This window comes from Acanthochromis polyacanthus, chromosome 13, assembly GCF_021347895.1.
Source record: "Acanthochromis polyacanthus isolate Apoly-LR-REF ecotype Palm Island chromosome 13, KAUST_Apoly_ChrSc, whole genome shotgun sequence".
Taxonomy (NCBI): Eukaryota; Metazoa; Chordata; class Actinopteri; family Pomacentridae; genus Acanthochromis; species Acanthochromis polyacanthus.
The window spans coordinates 30,104,837-30,124,945 of record NC_067125.1 but is presented as its reverse complement, the minus strand read 5'-3'; the positions used below and the strand labels follow the sequence as shown (position 1 = coordinate 30,124,945).

The window sequence follows — 20,109 nt, the reverse complement described above, 5'->3', positions numbered from 1 at the left end:
AAACTGTAATGACTGCATTTAAATGTAGATTGTCTTACGGGTCTATCCAATCTGATTGTGTTCTGTTTGCAATGTCCATTTATATCAGCATTAATGTGCATTGCTCCCTATTAGGACTTGAAGCCCAGATATAGACAGTGAGATAAAACCAGGTCTGAATGGGGTAAAATGAACACGCATATAGAGGACAACCAAGAACACAAATACATTTAATTCTAGGTCACACAGATTATATCAACATCCTTAAATGATCTTGACATGCCACAAGCACGTCTATTTACCCTGTCTGCTTTACAGTTAGAACACGTTCTGAACTCTATTACTTAGATGTTAAGAAAATAAAGTGATATCTCTGAGTTCTAAACAAAAACAAATGTTACGAGATTTGTGACACATCTTAGAACAAAGCCTCGCTCACCCACACAATCTGCAGCGAGACTATGACTAAAGCAAACTTTCCAAGTTATGAAATTGACATTTTTTATGAACAAAACTAAACTCATTATACATTAGGCATCCCCCAGGAGCCCTTGACACAAGAACCAAAACAGAAACTACAGCTAAGCAGCATATTGATTCTTTTCATGCTTATCCCACCATGTTTTACCAGGTGTATTCAATTCACAACTGTCCTTGAAGCCTTGTACTTCAAGTCAGAACACAGTGAAACAAATCTCTCCTACATCCCATCCCTTCTTTACAGCGTTAACCCTAATGACCCTAGTCAGAGAGGAGCGAGAAAAAACTAATTCTGTGTAACTTTTTAATGTCTTCTGCTGATTAAGATAAAGCCAGTCTGTCTCGTCTCCTCGTGATTCTCCTTCCCACTCACCCTCTGCAGCCAATTTTATTTGGTGGGGAACAATGGTAGATAAAGCTGAGAGCTGGCAAGTTCTCTAATCTGAGGAGCAGTGGTGGAGCAGCTGGGGTGACGTGGGAGAGTAGTGCGCTCTCAGTGCACGGACAGATAAAAAAAGAGGCTTCGATAGGGATCAGGAGTTTGATGCTGGGTGTAAGATAACAAAGACAGCATGTCATCCCAATGGGACGAGGTTGAGAAAAAAACCTCTGCCTCTTGTCTCCGTTTCTACTGAGTAGAGGACTTAAGCTAACAAAAAAGTATTGTGTGGGAAATTTGAATTCTCACCAAAAGTTCTGTTTTCCTTTTCATTTAATTTTCCTATTCAAACATCAATCTCTTATTATTTAAAGAAAGATATGACTGCAAAATGTACAAAGGCTTTTGGAATTTGCTCCGTTTTTGACATGACTGCTGTGAAAGAACTATTGCATGTTACGAACTCTGTGTTTTCCTTGCATTTTGTGTTTTATCATCTCTGTAGGTATCTCTAACTCCAGAGCTACATGCTTCTAAGTTACCTCCCCTGTCTTTATTGTTCTCTTATGCATCGTTTGCCTGATTTCTATCTGCTATCCTTTTGTCTCTCTCCTTAACTCAACCCCAACCAGTCGAGGCAAGCTGCTGCCCTGTTGGAGTTTTCTTCCTTTTAAAGGCAAGTTTTATGTACCCTTCCTTTTGGTCTGTCACTAAAAAGTTGCTCCAATGAAATTTGTTGATTACTTGAATTTCTTGTTATTGTTACTGTATTGTTCACCTTACTAAGTGAAGTGTCTTAATATGACTTATGCTGTGAGTTAGAGTGATATGAATAAAGCTGCATTGAAGTTTTCAGGTGTTCAGTCATGCTGCTCTGCTATTGTAAGAATTGTACAGTATATCCTTCCCACTCCCGGACAAAGTACATGTAATGATAAAGGTGTATCATACTCAGGCCTCTAATCATCTAAAATGGGACAAACAAAACAACTGATTCAACTATTTCTTTTTAATAATTGTGGCCACCGGAGGTACTAACCTGGCAGGCAGAAGTACAATTTCCTGATGCAACCAGTATAATCATTCCTGCTCCACTCACCGCTGCACAAGAAGGATTCTTTGGCACCACAAAATGACTCAACAAGTACACACACACAAACAAATGGATTTGTGACCTACATAAATGACATACTGCTATTATTATGACTGTAAATCCATTGAAAGAGGTTTCGGAGATGGGCGACCCAAAGCCCAAGTGGTTTATGTGGCCCCAAACAGCAGATCCAAAGGTTTGATTGCCAACCGGCTGGACAATTGCTGCATGTCATTTCATTTTCTTCTCTTCCACTTTCCTGTCACTCGTCACTGTCCTATTAAGTAACGACTCAGAAGCATCTATATATTCACATATACATATTAAAAAAAAAAAAGATTTCAACATTCAGATATCAATTCCATTCAACTGAGGTAATCTCTTCTTGAAATGTGTCCACAGAGACACCATTAAAGACTGAAAGGAATGAAAAAAAAAGAAGAGGAGACTGTAAAATTAATGTAAAACTAATGGCACAAACAGTCTAAGCACTGATGGCTATAAAATTATGAGGTCAACAGAAGAATAAAGGATTACTTACAAGGGCGCAAAGCTACAGGGCAGCCATGGCTAGCAACACGCTTCCCCTGAGGCTCACTGAAGTAACCCATTACAGTACATACAATAAAATATTCATATGTGATCATGATGGCCTATTTACAGAAGCACCACACCTCCTTCATCTGAGCCACAGCACAGCTAAGTGGACGGGGAATGCTTGGGCTTCACCTATGCCAATCTGCTATCATCTGTTTAAAGTAAAAACAGTGTGTATGTAAAGCCGCGTGTCCACTAGATGCATTTTTCCCGCATGTAAAAGTGCCGCATCTGAAAACTGCCAACATTGTGGGCGGTCACTAGCGGGCCAGTCAAGTCTACAGGTGCGTCTTCCCGGAGTGAAGACGCACCTGGTCGTAGCTCAAAGCACACCGCAACCAGACCAGCATGCACTTGTCTCAAATGATTTCAGAAATACTTTTTGCTTAAGTGTTTTTGAAATAAAAGAGAAAGTTTGCTGCGGAGCCGCCATGTTGGTCCGATGCATCTGCCGAACTGTCAAGCTGAAAGCACTGTCATGTGACCAGCTCGTGTCCCGCTAGTGACTGCCCACCGTGCGAGCGATTTTCAGATGCAATGCGTTTACATGCAGAAAAATGCATCTAATGGACATGCAGTTTTAGTTTGATGCATTTGTAGTGAACTCATGGATCTGTTTGAGCTTTTATATGCAGAAATAGGCAAAGAAAACAATCACTTTTTAGGGTTCATAGATAAAATTTACGTCACATATCACTGCAACATACTTAAGATATAAGGAAATAGACAAAGTATATTATATATTATAAATCTAATATGTTGGTTCATTAGTAGTTTACAACCACTTTAGAATAAATCACTGCATAGTTGGAAAAGAAACACTTATGATTGTTGGGTGTAAGTAGGTTGTTCTTCTCTAATATCCCCACTACTGGATTCACCTGTGGTCACAAACTGTCAGCTCACATCTGCTCATTCATCTGTCTGAGTCAAAGTCTATCCTCTCAGCTGTTACTGTAGGCTGCCACCATGCACAGATTTGGGGCATGTGTGGGCATGGATGAAATTATCTTCATTAACTGGAACAGTGCTTCAATATGCTAATGGCATCTTCTTAATCATAAACGCATGTCGACTGCAAAAAGATTTTGGTGGAATCGACAAACTGAGTAACTGCACTCGCTGCATCTCTGATGATTTCCACCTCAGTGCTGGAAACACATCAGGTATTGTTAGTGGCAAAAGAAAGACCACTGGAGTTTTTCTGAGGTGAACAATCACAGTCAGCAGCTACTTGAGGAACACTGAGATTGAACCTGCTTGTCAAATTGCAGTTCTGCAGTTTCACTTCTCAGATTTTTGCAGTGTAACACCTCTCCTGAGGTCCCATTTATAAGTAGTGACACTTTCCACCAGCTTTTCATGGCTCCTTGGAGACCCTTATTTGCTATGCAAGTGTAGCAGAGCAGCGAGTTCAGCCTCCAATGATTCTGCACGATATGAAGTGAGGTGCCCTTCTTTTGTACGAGCAGGTGTTATTCATACTAAGCTTGTCAGAATCTAAAATAAGATTTGAGAATAAAAATGGTGACAGAGCACTGGATAACAAATATTAGCTATTTATAGACAAGAAAAAGTTATTCATCGACTAGAGAACAGAGAAACACAAATGCTTTAATCTCTACCAAAGGGTCCAGTTATGTTCTTCAGACAGTGAACAAACATTTATTCCTTCGCTCAAATGGAGGAGTTTGTCAAAACAGCATCGCATAGCACATTAAAATCTTCTCGCTCTATTCAACACCGAGGCTACAGTACAGGATAAGAGCTTCTCAGGGAGCCAGACAGCCATTCTTCTTATAAATTTGCATATCCTTCTGAGACAAGCTTGGCTTCAGATTCAAAAGGACAGAAAAGGAAACAAACACACAAAACCAAAGCTTATTCACCAAGCTTTTGTATTTGAATAATCCAAGGCTCTCTGTCTCAAATATTTTGCCGTAGCAATTCAAGCAGATGTTTAATGTACACACATTTAATGGCTAGCATGATTGATATTTTGAGTGAATGGAGAGATTAAGACATGGTTATTTTGGCTGCATACTGTAGGAAAGCAGCACCCCGACGGTTTTCTATTTTAATTGAAAAAATAAATAAATAAGTAAATAATTGAGCCAAGAAGTATTTTTGCTGACTGATTCATTCCTGGGCTCTAATGCTCTTAAAAAGAGCTTGCAGAGTTGCATGTTGTTGCTATCATGGCAGTGATGCACTGGTGCTGATCCCTAAATAAGATTTCATCCCCTGCTCCATGGATTAGAGTAGTGAAAAGATTCAGCCATAACATATTATCTTCTCCACATGTGAAAAAAAATGGAAGGGAAGCCATGGCTTTAAGACTGTGATATGTCTGCTACAGTCTTACACTGCTCTTCACAGTCTCTCAAATTTCAAGGTCTGTTGTAACAAATGAAACCGCTGGAGGAAAAGAGTGAAGAGCAACGACACACAGGGCTTACTAACTTCACTCAAGTTTTGAGACCGAGCGAGCTCGCTTCCATGGTCTCTGCTTTTCTACACTGTCAACTGGAGCTGACAGAACAAGACAGTACAGTGGCACCTGATATCCCTCACACACTGTTCCCTCACTCCAGCTAATAATAGTATGCAGATAGCCACCTGACTGTATTCTGCACCGTCATTTGCATTTTCTGCATCTTCAGGCAAAATGTCCTTAAAATCTCACACAAGAAATTCCTCCTGTATTTCTTTGCTGTGCTGGCATGCACCAATGAAGATACACAAACATACTCAAATACACTTTAGGCATGAACCTCCTCACTTCCATAAATAGTGTGTCAATTTTGCAATTAATGTCTCATGTTTAAATTTAAGTCCAAGTCACTTTGACACATAAAAGCCAAAATGATAACATTGAGTCTGAGGAATTTTGGATACATTGAATCATGTTTTAAATTATTTTCACTAAGATAAATTGTTAAACTTTCCTTTCATTATGCTAAAAAGAGGCCAAGAAACCAGAAAAAAAAAACTCCTGTATAACCACAGCATTAATCAGATCCATCCCTGTATATATTGATTATTACTTCTATTACAAATGTCCATCAAAACATTTGAGCGCACCTTTGGACATTAAAAAAAGAGCTAGTAGATTTATTTTTCTAAAATCAATTAACTGAATCACTAAGCAGCAGCAGCATGCATCCCAGCACTATTGCCATGTGGTATTAAAAGAAAAAAATATGTTGTGAAATGTATCACTGATGCAGCCTTTGAAAGAACTGACAAAACTCGGCATCGATGATATCCTTAAACTTTTCAACTCGCCGCTTTTTTGAAGTAGAGATACCGTCCACAAATATTGCATGAGCTGCGGCTCTCGCAATATTTGGCAATATTTACACATAAAGATATAAGGAACAGCAACATAAAAGGCCCCTGAAACGTCTGGATGACAAACGAAGTCATCACTTAGAAAGACAGATGGAGCCACCACTGTTGCATATTCTGTCTATATGTCTGCAAAAACGCTTAAGTGTGTTGACTGTACTTCTATTCAGTCGCACACCTTCTGAGGCATCGCATGTGCTGTAGGTAATGGTGAAGTGGCTCATTAAGCTGAGCTGGGGGTGCAGCAGTTTCCACAGCCGAGTGGTCCAAATCGAGGGCTCTGATGGCTTCCCACACTGCACAGCTGGGGGCGAGTGGTCAGGCGGTGAAAATTTCAACAGACCTGTACTGCCGGTTGCCTGACCTGTCATCTGAGCAGAGGCAGGTGAAGCCATTCTTTGTCACGCCTCTACACTTCCTCCAGTGTGCTAAACTGCAGTTACATGGCTATTTCTGTGCTGCTCAGTCACAGAAGTGAAGTCAATAGTATGAACAAAGAATTTGCAGAAGGATAGAGGTTACTTAGAAGAATTAAAGTACTGAAAATGAGAGGAGAGGAAATTACATTTTATTGGTTTCACAGGCTTCTACACAGAACTTAAATCTCAAGTGATATAAGCTGAAAAATTTACTCCACAGAATGTCACTGGGATCTCTATTTCCGGCACACTTGTGCCTCTGGACCTGCCCTGCCTTCTCCTTCAAATTAGCTTTTCACCTTTAATTATCCAGTGTCTGGCATAGCAAGGAGTGGAGACAATGTTGCACACACCCATTAACACAAAAAACCTGTTTGAAGAAAACAAATGCCTTCTGCCTCCCTTTCTGAAGTTCGTTTAACAATGTCCTCGAGCCACTATTTTCCAATGTGTGAGGAAGTGCCGGCAAACAAGACATCCATCAAATTGACAGACAAAACAAATTACAAGGCAAACAGAACCTTAATGTGTCACCGGAGCTAATGGTGTCAAGGCTGGTTGGCAGTAGACCCAGACACTCACATGCTGCTGCTGTCACACCAATATGGCCTTGCTCTTCAAACTCACAAAAACACCAAGCTGAAAAGGAGAGAGGGGTGACTTCGGGGTAACGCTCAGGTATTAACACCCGACACACTATTAACAATGCATCAAGCCTATATCCATAGAGGTCTATTAAACCGCAGCAAGTCAGAACAAGAGGCTTTCACGCAGTTATGATCTATCTGTAGTGTGGCTTGTGCTCACGAGTGAGATTATTTTTTAAATGAATGATGCAGTCTCCCTAAAGCCAATAAAAGTATAATTACATGCCTTGGGCTTTGGTGACAAAGCCTGTGCTGGTGACAGCTATCTGAAAATGAGGAAGAAAGGATTACCTTCACTTTTCATCTAGCTTTGGCATGATCACCTCTCCACAGGGGTCACCTTGGACGAAATGCCACAATTTTACCAGTCATTAAACTCTTAATCCAGCCGCTGTGTGCAGACTTCCATCTCATCTTTCAAAGTATCCACGGCCTTATATCACTTCATTGTGCCACTGTATCACAGGCACCCATTTCAATGGAAAGCAAAGGTGAGAAACCTCTGCTGGAACATTTATGGCATAGAGGAAGCCATAGATTGGAGTTCACAGTGATCCAACATTTTCTTATTTCATACATTTTATAGGCTTAAGCAGAAATGATCCTGGCAAGTAAAGCAATATCCCGAGAATTACTTTGTTTTACGCTCTTTGCCTTTGGGTTAATATTCTACAAGTTATTTTGGTCTCTGCAGGAAATCGTGCTCTCGAACCTTCGCAGGGCATCAGCTGGAAGATTGCAGCGACCACTTGCTAATATTCGTCTCGCTGCATTTGCAAAGCAGAGTCATTACATATTCAGAGATAGGCAGAGATTTTTCATGGCAGGTAAACTCAACATGATAAATTGGACAATAAACACTCTAATCCAGCAACACAAAAGTGCACAGGGAAATAATGCCGCACTAAATATGACCTTACAACAACAGGAGACGCTGCCTGTCACAGGAGAAAAGCACATTATCGTCACAGTCAGACTCGCATGCAGGTGTTTATTAAACAATCACTTGTTTATGGAATTGAAATCTATACGGCCTAACAATTGAATATAAGCGCCAACAGCTGGATTCTTACTGTGATGAACATAATGTAGGACTTTCTGAAACCCAACCTGGTGTTAGTAATTATGTTTACTTTTAATGCTGAGAGAAGAAAAGCTCTAGTTCATAATAACAACACACAACACTTCAAAACTTGTCTGTGTTTTTTAATAGTGCATACTGAAAACGGAATTTGCAAGTTTGCAATAGAGCTGCAACAATTAAGAGATTAGTTAGCAACTATCAATATAATCTGTCAGAGTAATTTTTTAAAAGAAAAAAAGCGCAACAAAAAAACACCATCTGATTCCAGTATGGAAATGGTAAATGGTATACCTTTGTGTTGTGGAAAAAAACAGACTTTGGGAAACACTGATCAACATTTTTCAAGACCAAACAATTAATCAAATAACTGAGAAAACAATCAACAGATGAATCGGAAATGGAAATAATTATTAGTTGTAGCTCTGCTTTACAATGCCAATGTCTGATGCACAAACAAACTAAAAGAAAACCTAGGAAAATCTAGATAAACCTAGATAAAGTACGGCGTTGCTGCCAGAACAGCTGCAGTGTACCTTGGCATGGATTCTCCAAGTCTCTGGGACCTTACCAGATGGATGGAACAACATTCATTTTATATTTTGATTATGGTAGCTGTCTAGAACATCAGTCAAAAATCCCCCAAAGCTGTTCAGTTGGCTTGACATCTGGTTACTCTGAAGTCTGTAACACATAATTCAGATCATTGTAATCAAAGCTTTCCTCCCTTTGGATAGGGATACTGTCATCCTAAAAGAGACCACTGCCATCTAGACATCTAACAGGAAAAAAGAACACTAAGCACAACTTTGTATTGATTTACTGTGACTATTTCATCTGAGGGGACAAGTGGACCAAAGAAAATGCCAACGCACCACAAGAGAGCCATAGAATCCCCTCAGTACACAGGTCAAGAGTTCAAGGTTTTCCTTTAATTTGACAGCATCCCACAGTAGTATAACTTGGCTAAAGCCATTTTAAATAGTTTTCAGCTTTATCAAATGTAACTTAAAGTGAATATGCACTTTTCTAGCACATGCACTGGACTGTAGTGATACGGCTTTTCAAATGTTGTTTTTGTTTTTTTAACAAACTGGCTGCTACAGGGCAACATTCAACTCTGAACATCAACTGTACTAACAAGCTACAACTACAGGTTTGACTGGAAGCGACTCACTATTCATATGTCTGTTCTCTTGCCATGAGAGAAATCTGAATTTAGTGAGCCTCTAGTAGAACCTCAATAATGGCAACTCGATGATAATATAGTCATATTTAAACATGACCGATAACGCAGCTGTGATTTTAATCAATCAATCTTAGTAATGAGAACAAGAAGTTAATCCATTGTTATGCATTATTCGTCAGTAAATTAAGGTCTTTAGGGTTAATTAACTAGTGGGCTAAGGACAATGTTAATAATCCAGCACTAATATAGGGCAGGTAATAACACACTTGAGAATGTCCTCCTCAACTCCAGCTTTCACTTCTTTTCTGAGTAGGACAGTAGATGTACCTAGACAGCTGTGATTTTCTAAATTTTCTTCACAACAACAGACATGAACGCTGCATTCGTTTGGTCTTCACTATGGCTATATATCATTGTGATGGCTGTCGTCCTCCTTTACCAAGAAAACTTGAAGCAGAAACCACTTCTTAATAAGCAGAAGGGCCATTTAAGGCTTCTTGAAATGCAATTATCATCAGATTTAAGCCTAATCAGCCAAAACCCATTTACCAAACACCACTGAACGATTAATTTCCACATTACTGCCTGGACTGAAACATTTGTATTACTTTGAAATGAGCACAAATATCACAAGCGATCATAAATCAGTAAGTTTACTTAACTAATGGCTAATTCAAGAGGAACTCAGTCAGCTAATGAAGTTATTCCATATTTTAAAATTACCCCTGTGACATTCAATGCCGACAAATGCATACTATTTCCAGACGTGACCCAGATGAGTGTTTGGACTCCTTTAACAATATGCAATCTTTACATTTGACTTTTTTCTTTTTCTACAAAGGCAACACTACAAGCTTAACTAAAGAATTGCCACAAATGCACAGTTTATGTGTTAGTCTAAAAAAAAGATAATATACAAATTTCTATGCAAATTCCTAAATTAGTTGAAGTCCATGATCAAAATTGAAAATATACAATCAGAATCACACTGTTTAAATAAATCCTGATATCATTCCTGTGATATTATACGCGACCATAGTCTATGCTTGCAACTTCTATTTCATATATGGTCCAAGAGCCCTGTAAAAAGGCATTTTTAAAAATAACTCTCTGCCATCTGGCATTGTAGTGACATCTTTGCAAGGGCAGAAGAGGGGATCTGCATAACATGCATGGTAATACAAAATGTAAAGAGGGTTTTTGTAGACACCTTAATCTGACAGTGAAAATCCCTTGCTTCTTATAAATACTGCACTGACATATTTCACACAAAGCCAGAGCTTCTTGCTACATCTCCTGGGGTCCAAAATGACATTCAGCATCTGGGTGGACATACTTTCTACGTAGATGCACAGAGAGAAAAACTGCAGCCCCTTTTAAATTTCATGGACCCGCAGCTGACCTAACAGTTTGCCTACGGCTACTTGAAAGAATCGTATTGGTGCATTTCTGACGTTTGCTTTCCCTGGAAGTCATTCATGTGTTTAATAAACTTTGTGTGCATGCGCATGCACACACAGTGTACGTTATGGGGATCATAGTTTTAGCCCCTAGTCTCCGTCCTTGTCCTTTCAATTAAGTATATGCCCTTACATAATTAAAAAAAATAAATCTTGTACATACACAAGTCAATAGTTCTACATTTGTCCTCTGATTGTACAAACTGATTATGTATGTGGTGATGCCATGTGTTAAACTTTTCCTTTTTGAATAATACTGAAGCAAACCCACCTTATTATTTTGCAGTTTACAAGATAGTGTGTACATCAGCAGTTCCTTGAATGAAGAAAAAGACTATTTGAAACTCACAATTGAGACCATAAACTAGTCAGGAAAATGCTTAGTGAGACAAACTAAGGGAGATATGGCTCATTTTGTCATAGATTTTTACAGTGCAAACCAAAGGAGTTGCCCCCTGCTGCCTCTTGGCTTCACTTTTGAGACACTGCGGCTTCGTCCATCTTGTACACAGTCAGCAGGACATTCATTACAAAATAAACAGGAGATTGTTTTACCATTTGATGTATGAATAGTGCTGAGTTTTCCATGGACTGAATGCATAAGTTTAACATCATCAAACTAGACGCCAGTGTCCATTAAAAATGGGATAATCACAAAGTCAGAACAAGATCCTGGTCCTTGAAGCTATGTCCCTGCATTAGATTGTTCCCATTTTTTTTAATGTGCACCTCTATCCAGCACAGGCGGTACTATCTGCATCCCAGCTCTGTGCTGGCACAGGAAGAGGCTGTTGCTTGACACACAATATTGGACAAGACAGTAACATGGAACATTTAGAGGAGGATGGAGAGGGTACCGTCGCACCAGGCTTGCCAGCTGTGATAATGATGTATAATTTAATTGAAGGCTGTGCTTCTATCCTCCACAGAACTCAAACTGCTCTTCTCTTGTCAATGCATTATTCAGGCTAATGGTGACCCTGAAATAGAAAAAAGCTTCTTATCTCTTTAAAGTTTTATTGCAGAGAGCAAAGAGAGGTAAGGAGGTATACCGAAAGAAAGTGAGTTAGAGTGAGGAAGAGAGTTGGAGATAAGGTTAAAAAAAATAAAAGCTTACTGAGATGTAGTTTTGTCTACTGACATGCTTTGTGAGGGATTCCTGTTTCTGACAGTGACAGCATCATCTTCCTGGCAACAGTAGAAAAATTCAATTGGACAGAGACTGATGTTACTCCGTCCTTAGCTGCTGACATTTCCTGGGAAATAATTTCCTACACAACAAATGCAATGGACTGCAATTTAAAGAAGAGGTCTTACACACTCCTGTAAAAACCAACCATGACTTTGTGCTGCATTAAGAATATTTAAATTAAAAATTTAAAAAGCAAAACTCGCCCCGCATTCCATCAAAATCATCATCACTGCATCATCATTTCAAGCAAGAGGGGGAGTTACTGTGTGCAGCAAAGCCCTCATGCATACAGTATTACACCTTCTTCGCATGTGATCGAGCAGATACTCTGGTTGTAGCCAAGTCAGAGAACGACAGGGTGAAAAGGTCCGCGGTCATAAAATGCGCCCACTTCTATCCATCAAGCTAAGTTGTCATATTTACAGTCTGAAATTCACCCATAAAACACTGTTATTGTAAAGTGTAATTTCCTCTGCAATTAGAAATCAGCTTCATTAGAGGACGTGTGACTGGAATGTGGCAGTTAAGCTGTGCTGTATATGGCAAGTGGGTTGGGGTGGTGAGGAGGAAGGAGTGCAATACCCAGTGATGGCACGCTACCCATTTACTGAATCAGTTATTTCATCGCCTCAGTCTATAATTGGCCACAATAACCTTAATAATAACCACAATAATCTTTCTTCAGGTTAGCAACAGCTTTTTTTTTTCTTACGATGAATCCTTCAGTTAACAGATTAGGAAAGCTTGGTGTCACGATAATAAATGATCATTTCTATATTTAGAAAAAGAAGATTAGCTACCCTGACACTATTGCAGAATTAACATTTTGAGTGGCAGCCAAAGTCACATTAGCAAAATGTGTGTGTAACAAATATGCTTTCTATAACTATCAACAAAATAACATTTTCAACAAACCATGTAAAATTAAAAATTACTTAAAAATAAACTGAAGAATTTCAGTTATGAGATGATTTTATGTTCTGTGACTCATACAAATGTCCTTATCTTTGTTTGGCTTTACCAACCTCTGTCTCAGAGCTGGTGAAGATAATAGAGGTTAACTAGGTCCAGACTTTAAAGGACCATTTGAATGTAATCAGTAAAATCTATTCCAAACCCACATATAGCCAGTATAGGATTCATCTTTTCTCTCTTATCTTTCTGCCCTCATGGGTGGAAAAAGAAAACACAGCACAGCACAATCAGGACACCAGAGCGGGCAGACATTTGCCTTTAACTTTATTCTCCCTATTGAATACGGCTGTGTCTGCTCAAATGAACTTGAAAACTGCAATATCAATACAACAAGATCTAAGACAAAAAGGTTTATTATCTAAGCAGAATGACTCCCATATTACAGCTGATGCTTGTGCAACTCTATAGTGAGTCCTTGTAGAGCTTAAAAACTTTGGTTTCCAACAGAAAGGGAAAGCAACATGTGCAAAATGGTTCTAAAAGCAGCCTGTAAGTAAAGAGGTCTGTAGGATGAGTCACACCCAGACTGTTACATAATAGCAAATAAACACACATATTGGACTGTAAAACTGTTTGATTATAGCACAATTATTAACAACCACTAATACTGCAGTAACAGATATATATTCATTCAAAGTTAATATTTAAAGTAAATAATTACATGGTGACATTATGATGATTTTGTCATAAAATGTTCGACATGCATATGTCTGTCAGTTTGTCTTATGATTAAATTTCTAATAGTAAATTATATTAAGACAGTTCAGTGTTAGAACTTTTACCATCATTATTTTCAAAACATTGGTTTTGATTTGACAACAGCTCTCTAACGCTCCAAATTGGGCAGCAACAACATTTACCTAATGTTGACTCAATCCTGTTACCACTGTATCTGTAATCTCGCCCACACTTTTCAGCTTGTACAAATTGCATTTATTTCTAACAAGGCGTAGGCGTACATAAGGCAAGTACATTTGAGAAAATGATTCTTCTCAACTTGCAGTGGCACAAAGCTTAATGATCTAATTGGATTGAACAAGGAACAGCAGACATATTTTCTGCCTTTCGAGCCTTTTTCATCATGATTGAGTAATTATGAGGGAGCTACTTCTCTCATTATAGATGTACTGGCTGGGTGTCTTGTAAACATTTTGTTTATAAAATCAGTCGAATGAAAATCCGGCCTACATTTTTTACATTAGCATACATGGGATGTTGAAAACAGCTCTCAACAATGAAATCAAACTGAGTCACAGAATGTCAGCAAAAAGGCGATACGTCACGAGTGAGTGATTTCCTGCTTGCTCTATGACAGCCCTTAGTGTGTTCTCTGCCCCAAGACACAAGTCAGAACATATTAATTGCAAATGTAATGACAGTGATTTAAATTTTCTGTCAGGCTAGTGGCTAATTTTTCCTCCATTAGTTTGTATAATATGTCTATCCCTGCAGCCAGTTCTGATTTCTTGCTATAGTGGCAGGGCATGAGTGCCACATTGGAAGGCCGGTAACGATATCCATTAGTAGTAATTCTACATAAAGAGAAGACCGGATTATAAAACATGCACTGAAATCAGTGAGTGCTGACCAGCTAGCCCTGCTCTCGTGCTGTGGTGGTCATTGATGTCTTTCACCTGCCTGTCCGGTGACTCTCTCGTCCTGTGGCACATAAATTCCAACTCCACCATCTTGGTCTGCAACTGGCAACAGTAGAGAGCAATCTAATCTCATCACAGACTTTATGGCATCCTTGCTCTGCTCTGCAGCCACGGTGACCTTAGCGTAGCATGAACCAGTTCTCCACCTGCTGTTGGTTCTGCTTGGAGCAGCGACAAACTCACAGCAGATCTCCCAAAAACCAGAACGACTGCCATCAGCAGCTGCAGTCCAAGACAATGGAGTTGGAGTATGCATGCTTAATGAGCAACTCTGGAGAGTTGGCTGAATGACATCAAACTTTCAAGACTAGAAACTCACATGTAGCTCTTTTAAGTCTGACGTGAAATACTGTAGGAATACACTTACTAAACCATCTTAAGTCACTTAAAAAAATCTTTACTCTTGCATCCAAAACAAATAAACAGAGGAAGCTGCCTGAGAACTGATCAATTTCTGTCAGGACGTGACAGATTAATTTATTGCTGGCATGCACGCTGCAGTGAAGCTTTCAAGAATCATTGCAGTTTATTTAAAATTAAGGGCTGTTTTAAGCAGTTCAAAACACTGCAACATCCCAACAAAAATACAACTGAGGAACAAACATGAGCGGGCAATTAACTAGTAAGCTACCCAATAAACTATACATATTATTAAAATCTACAGTGACATACTCAATGAAAAATGTTTACCTTCTTTGAAATAATCTTGGCTGATCGAACAGTTTGTTTAAAGCCTCTACAATCATTGGCTGCTTGTGTAATTTTTAATTATGTCTTAGTAGATCCCTTGGTGAGCACAAAATAAAGGAATTATCTCTTAAAATGTACATCTCTCAAAAATAATTTAAATTATTTAGCTGATCACTGAATATTTATGTTAATTATTTAAAATGTTGAGAATTTACTGTAGAATCTTTGAATGGAGACTACCATGTATAATGTAAAGTTAATGTGGAGGTACATTTTCAGATGACTGTTTTATTGTTTCTCATAATCTGAGCATCCCTGACCAACGCATGCTAATTGCACAGTAATGAAGCACATGCAAACACAGTGATAAAGTCAGCAATTTGTGCTGTTGCTCTGTAGTAGGCTGCAGAATATTCCTGTGAGAGTAGGAAGTGATAATATTAATTCCCTCCTCTCCTCTGCTGGTCTATAAATCTGATACTCTCTCACTCCCATCTCAGACGGCCACATGCACTCAGCTGTTGCAGCTGAAGGAGTGAGAGTGTTATTTCTGTAATAGGTGTTGGTCACTCTTTTTAACCATTACTCTTTCACTGACTGCCTCAGCAGGCACCTGTTTAGTAAATCAGTTTTTGAAAACATTGCAAAGAGTGACCTTGTTTTCTAAACCTGGGCTAGTCCACATATCATTTGTCTTCATAGCTTTGTGTTAACAGAGCCAGGCTTCTCTCCACCTGGTACTGTCTTCGCGTTACCATTTATTGTAGTTTGGTGGGATCATAATACATCCAATTGGATTTCTCCCCCACTGCCAGGCTCACTTCAATCTCTGCTGGCCCTGATCTGGGTGCTGGAGTAATATTTGTAAAGGGAGGCTCTCTCTGCAGGGTGGTGTGAGAACATGAAGGATCAGTAATTGTTGGATTCTGGGCGATGTCAGACATCTTGCATAGGAAGTAAAGTGGGTTGTTTTCTGATCACAGGGCACTCAGAACAAGTACTCCATTCTTTGTAAATGTGATGAAAATAAATAACGTTCACGCGTTGTTTCAACCTTCAACATGCCACAGCTGGTACACATGGTGTTAATCCAATGAGAATCCACAGTCAGCATACACCAAGCTGTGTGCGGATGGCTGAAAGTCAATGTGATGCACAGTTTGGTTCCACAGAATCATAAATATACAAGAAGCTTATTCTTAAAATTTCAAACATTTGATTCGTTTTTTCATTTCTTTGAATATGTTGGTCGTAGACTGGCCAGTGTACACCACAGCATGGAAGAACCAAATACTCGAGACAAGAGCCGAGATGCAATACAGTGATGATTTTGGGGAAACTTTCACTTATCGAAACATAATAATACATGTGTGTCTATGCAGAGTTTAGCAAAAATACAGACTTTTCCCTTTGTTTTAAAGCTTTATTTTTATATATGCTGATGCTTATCTAATCAATCATTTCCTGTTTGAAATGTGCAACTTTTAGTTTTGTATATCAGCAATTTTAAATAACAGTTTTTCAGTGTCCACTCTTTGTACAAATGTTTCAACCCAAATCTTTCACACATATACTAGCTAAAGGCTAAGAGATAGCAGTAAAAGTTAGAGTGTTCTTCACACAGAACAGTCGGAGTGGTGTTTTAGCAGGACTTCAAAGCTTCGGGGAGTGTGATATCACAATATGGGAGTCAGTCTACTTAGATTGCAGAAGTGGTTTGAGATGTTTCTATGGGAGTTTTGATCATTTTTCCAACCATGACAACTTGTCACTGTTGGAATCCATTGTGACCAAAATGAATTCAAACCACTTTTTTTTGTAAAAATAGTAACTTTCTACAGCCACCCTTCAAGGATTCAGGGTGAGAGGGAGAAAAGGGTGTTTGATATTCAGAAGACGGATTTTGAGTGGGTAATCACACCAATGCATGGCTTGATTTTATGGGAAATTTGTACAGATTTTGCAGGTATTTTGCTAGTAGCCATTGCATAATGCTGTTTATTTCACTCCTAGTCACCCTTCCTCACATAGTACAGCTAGCAAAAAGCAAATACTCTTCAAATACGCGCTGTAGATGTGGAACAGCCAGCTTAGGTTTAAGATTTAAAGCTATGCATTGTGCACACATATTTCCAGTGCGTCCGTAGCTATATGGATAGTAACAGTAGGGTAAATGTTGATAATTGAGTTAATGCTCTACAGTAGCAAACTACACATGTATGAAAATGGAAATGTTGAATGCAATAATAAAGGTCGATTTACAGCCAATGAAAATTACCATTCATGAAAGAAATCTAATGACATTGTGCTGGCACACAAATGAAATGTTTAATAGTTATTCCCACCTTATATTTTCTATGGGAAATGACAGGGCACCCATGCAACCCTGCACAGATGTCATCTTAATTATGGAAACATATTAGTCCTCTTTTGTATCACAAAACCATAATTAAGAAAGTAAGGCTACAATTGAGAGTGTGGCTACGGAATGATGTGTTCAACTGTGCACAGATAGCGATGCAGTTTACAGCTTAATTACACCGAGGGAGGTCACTGCCCCCCATTTCACCAGAGGCCAGCGATAGTTTCATACTGTATCTGCTTTTACCCTTGGTTTACAGATTGCAGATTCATATTTGCTCCAAACACATCAAATCTCTCCACTGAACAAATTTAATCCATCATTTCAAGCAATTTGAAAAAACTGGGCTAAAACTGCATAAAAGACTGACAAAATAAAACTTTCTTTCTCATTCTGCCCAACTGATGAAACCAAATCAATCACATAAAATAAAATGATTGTGACTTGTAATATACTGCATATGAAAGCTACATTAATTCCTACACCTGATAACTTATTAAAGCAAGTGAAGACCTTCACATGAAAAGAGAAACTCTTTCATTATCCCATTTTTAAAAGCGCGTAATATCGATCCAAAAGCTCGGTCAAAGTCATTAAGTCAGAACTTCTGTGTGCTAATGATGCATGTCGGTGAGAAGCGCACAGTGCAAAAGAGTTGTATTTGAAGAAATGTAAAGAAGAGAGTGGGTGAGGCAGAACAAGAGCAAAGGGGCAAGGAATCATTAAATAGATCACGGTGGTGACGCTGCCTCTTTGAAGACACATGCGTCCCACTGAGCATGAGCCTTGAGTGCTAACAATACCGATAGGCTGCAGGGAGCATCTCTCAGCCTCCTCACTGAGCACCAGCACTAAGATTAGAGATTCCTTTAATCCGACAAAGGGGATTAAATGCTACAAGAGAGGCGAGAGGACCGCTCCCACGGAGGGGCTGAGATGAATTATTTACACCTCCCCTCAAGACTGGTGATCTAAGTCTTTAAACCAAAAATCACAGTTCTGAGACACTGGTGGCATGTCCTGCCGACCAAACATTCCAGGGTGCACAGATAAATGTGATCTCGTGCAGCACACTCTGCCACACAGAGAGAGCAGGGTGTGTGTCAGTATGTGGGGAGGGATTACAAAATAGAGCTTTAAAGCACTAAAAGATACAGTAAAATAGAGCTGAGAACCCTAAACTATTGAAAATGTCAGCATGTGTGACAGCTTTACCTTCACTAGCAAAAAAGTTGGACATAATCACTCAGCTGACATAAGTGGTCATCACTGCTTTCTGCTCCCCTCCAGAAAAAAAAAGAAAACAGGCCAACTTTATTTGCACACATCCACTGCCAGTGTGGTTTCACCACACATCCAGAAGTATTTAAAGACAAGGTCAGTCCATGAAGTCATGTATCATCACAATTTCTAAACTGTCAAACCCAAGATCACCTGAAGATGTCCAACAAACCTTTAAAAAAATATCCACACAGAGGTCAGTTCAATAACTCAAAACTCAAATAATCCAATTAGTGACCGCTACACAATGTAATTCATGGCTGTCCATCATCACTTACCCCCCTTGTTCCATCTGCCTTTAGTCCTTGCCTGATAGGTGAGTTCGGGGCAGCCAGACAGCACCAGGAGAAAAAAAACAAGTTCAAACACAGAAAGAGATCCAGACTTTGCCCTGGAAAACATGTCCAAGAGTTGCTGGCAGCCGAGTCACTTTCACATGGCTGTGTTTCCTCCTAGTGCGGCGCGGCTGTGGCGCATGGTAACCCACGCGTGGGCTGTCATCATTTTTCACGCTGGTGTCAGCAGTGGCTCTCTAGTCCTACCATGCTGCTCTGTGATGCCCCGGCTGGGTGCTGGTCTTCACTGACGCTGGAGATCCGAGTGAAGCCACATCTCTCCCTTCTGTGAGCTCTGCCTCACCAGAGCGCGCGGGAACCAAACAGGAACACACAGCTTGCCATGCGACGGCTCGGCTCAGCTACGCTCGGCACAGTGCATAGGAACTCGCTCTCACTCAGGCTTGCTCACACACACACACACACACACCCTCTCTCTCCGTCTCTCTCACGCTCACTGCTGCCACCACCACTGATGCTGATGCTGCTGCTGAATTATTTCCTGCCCTTCTCACTCTGGGTTTCTCTGGGAATTCATTCCTCTGCGCTCTGTCTTTTGCTCAGAGCTTCACGTCGAGGGGGAGACAAGAGGTGGAAGCACAATCCACTTTCTGAGTTTTCTTGGGCTGTGCTGGAATGAGGCTGTCGGGTAGTGTAAACAGATGCTTACGCAAGAATAACAGTTAACTGGTGAGCAAAAGGGACAGGAGAAGAACAAGGTCCATTCTTGTGGAGATGGTTCTATCTGCGGGACATTTGCGAGGAGATTGTATCACCCTTGACAAAGTAAAGGGATAAGGCTTCACTGGAGGCAATGGAGCATGGAGGGAAGAAGAAAGAGAGGGTGGGAAGAAGAGAGTAGGGGGATCAGAGAGGAGCACTCTGGTGGGGAAATTGTAGGAATCACACTTCTTGACCCACCCACATGGTGACAGCTCACA

The 20,109-nt window shown here is 39.8% G+C and overlaps 1 protein-coding gene across 7 annotated transcripts in view; it reads right to left on the bottom strand.

Moving 5' to 3' along the window:
* robo2 (roundabout, axon guidance receptor, homolog 2 (Drosophila)) overlaps nucleotides 1-19,718 on the bottom strand; it is a 275,636-nt gene extending 255,918 nt beyond the window's left edge. For 2 of the 7 annotated variants that reach the window (XM_022192110.2, XM_022192118.2), the window contains exon 1: nucleotides 19,112-19,715. In XM_022192110.2, coding sequence (XP_022047802.1) covers nucleotides 19,112-19,235 — 124 coding nt within the window. In that variant the 5' untranslated portion in view covers nucleotides 19,236-19,715. Of the gene's footprint in view, nucleotides 1-19,111 lie in introns of all 7 variants that reach the window. The other 5 variants (XM_022192116.2, XM_022192117.2, XM_022192111.2 and 2 more) reach the window with 5 other exon arrangements.
* Between the last annotated feature and the right edge of the window lie 391 nt (nucleotides 19,719-20,109).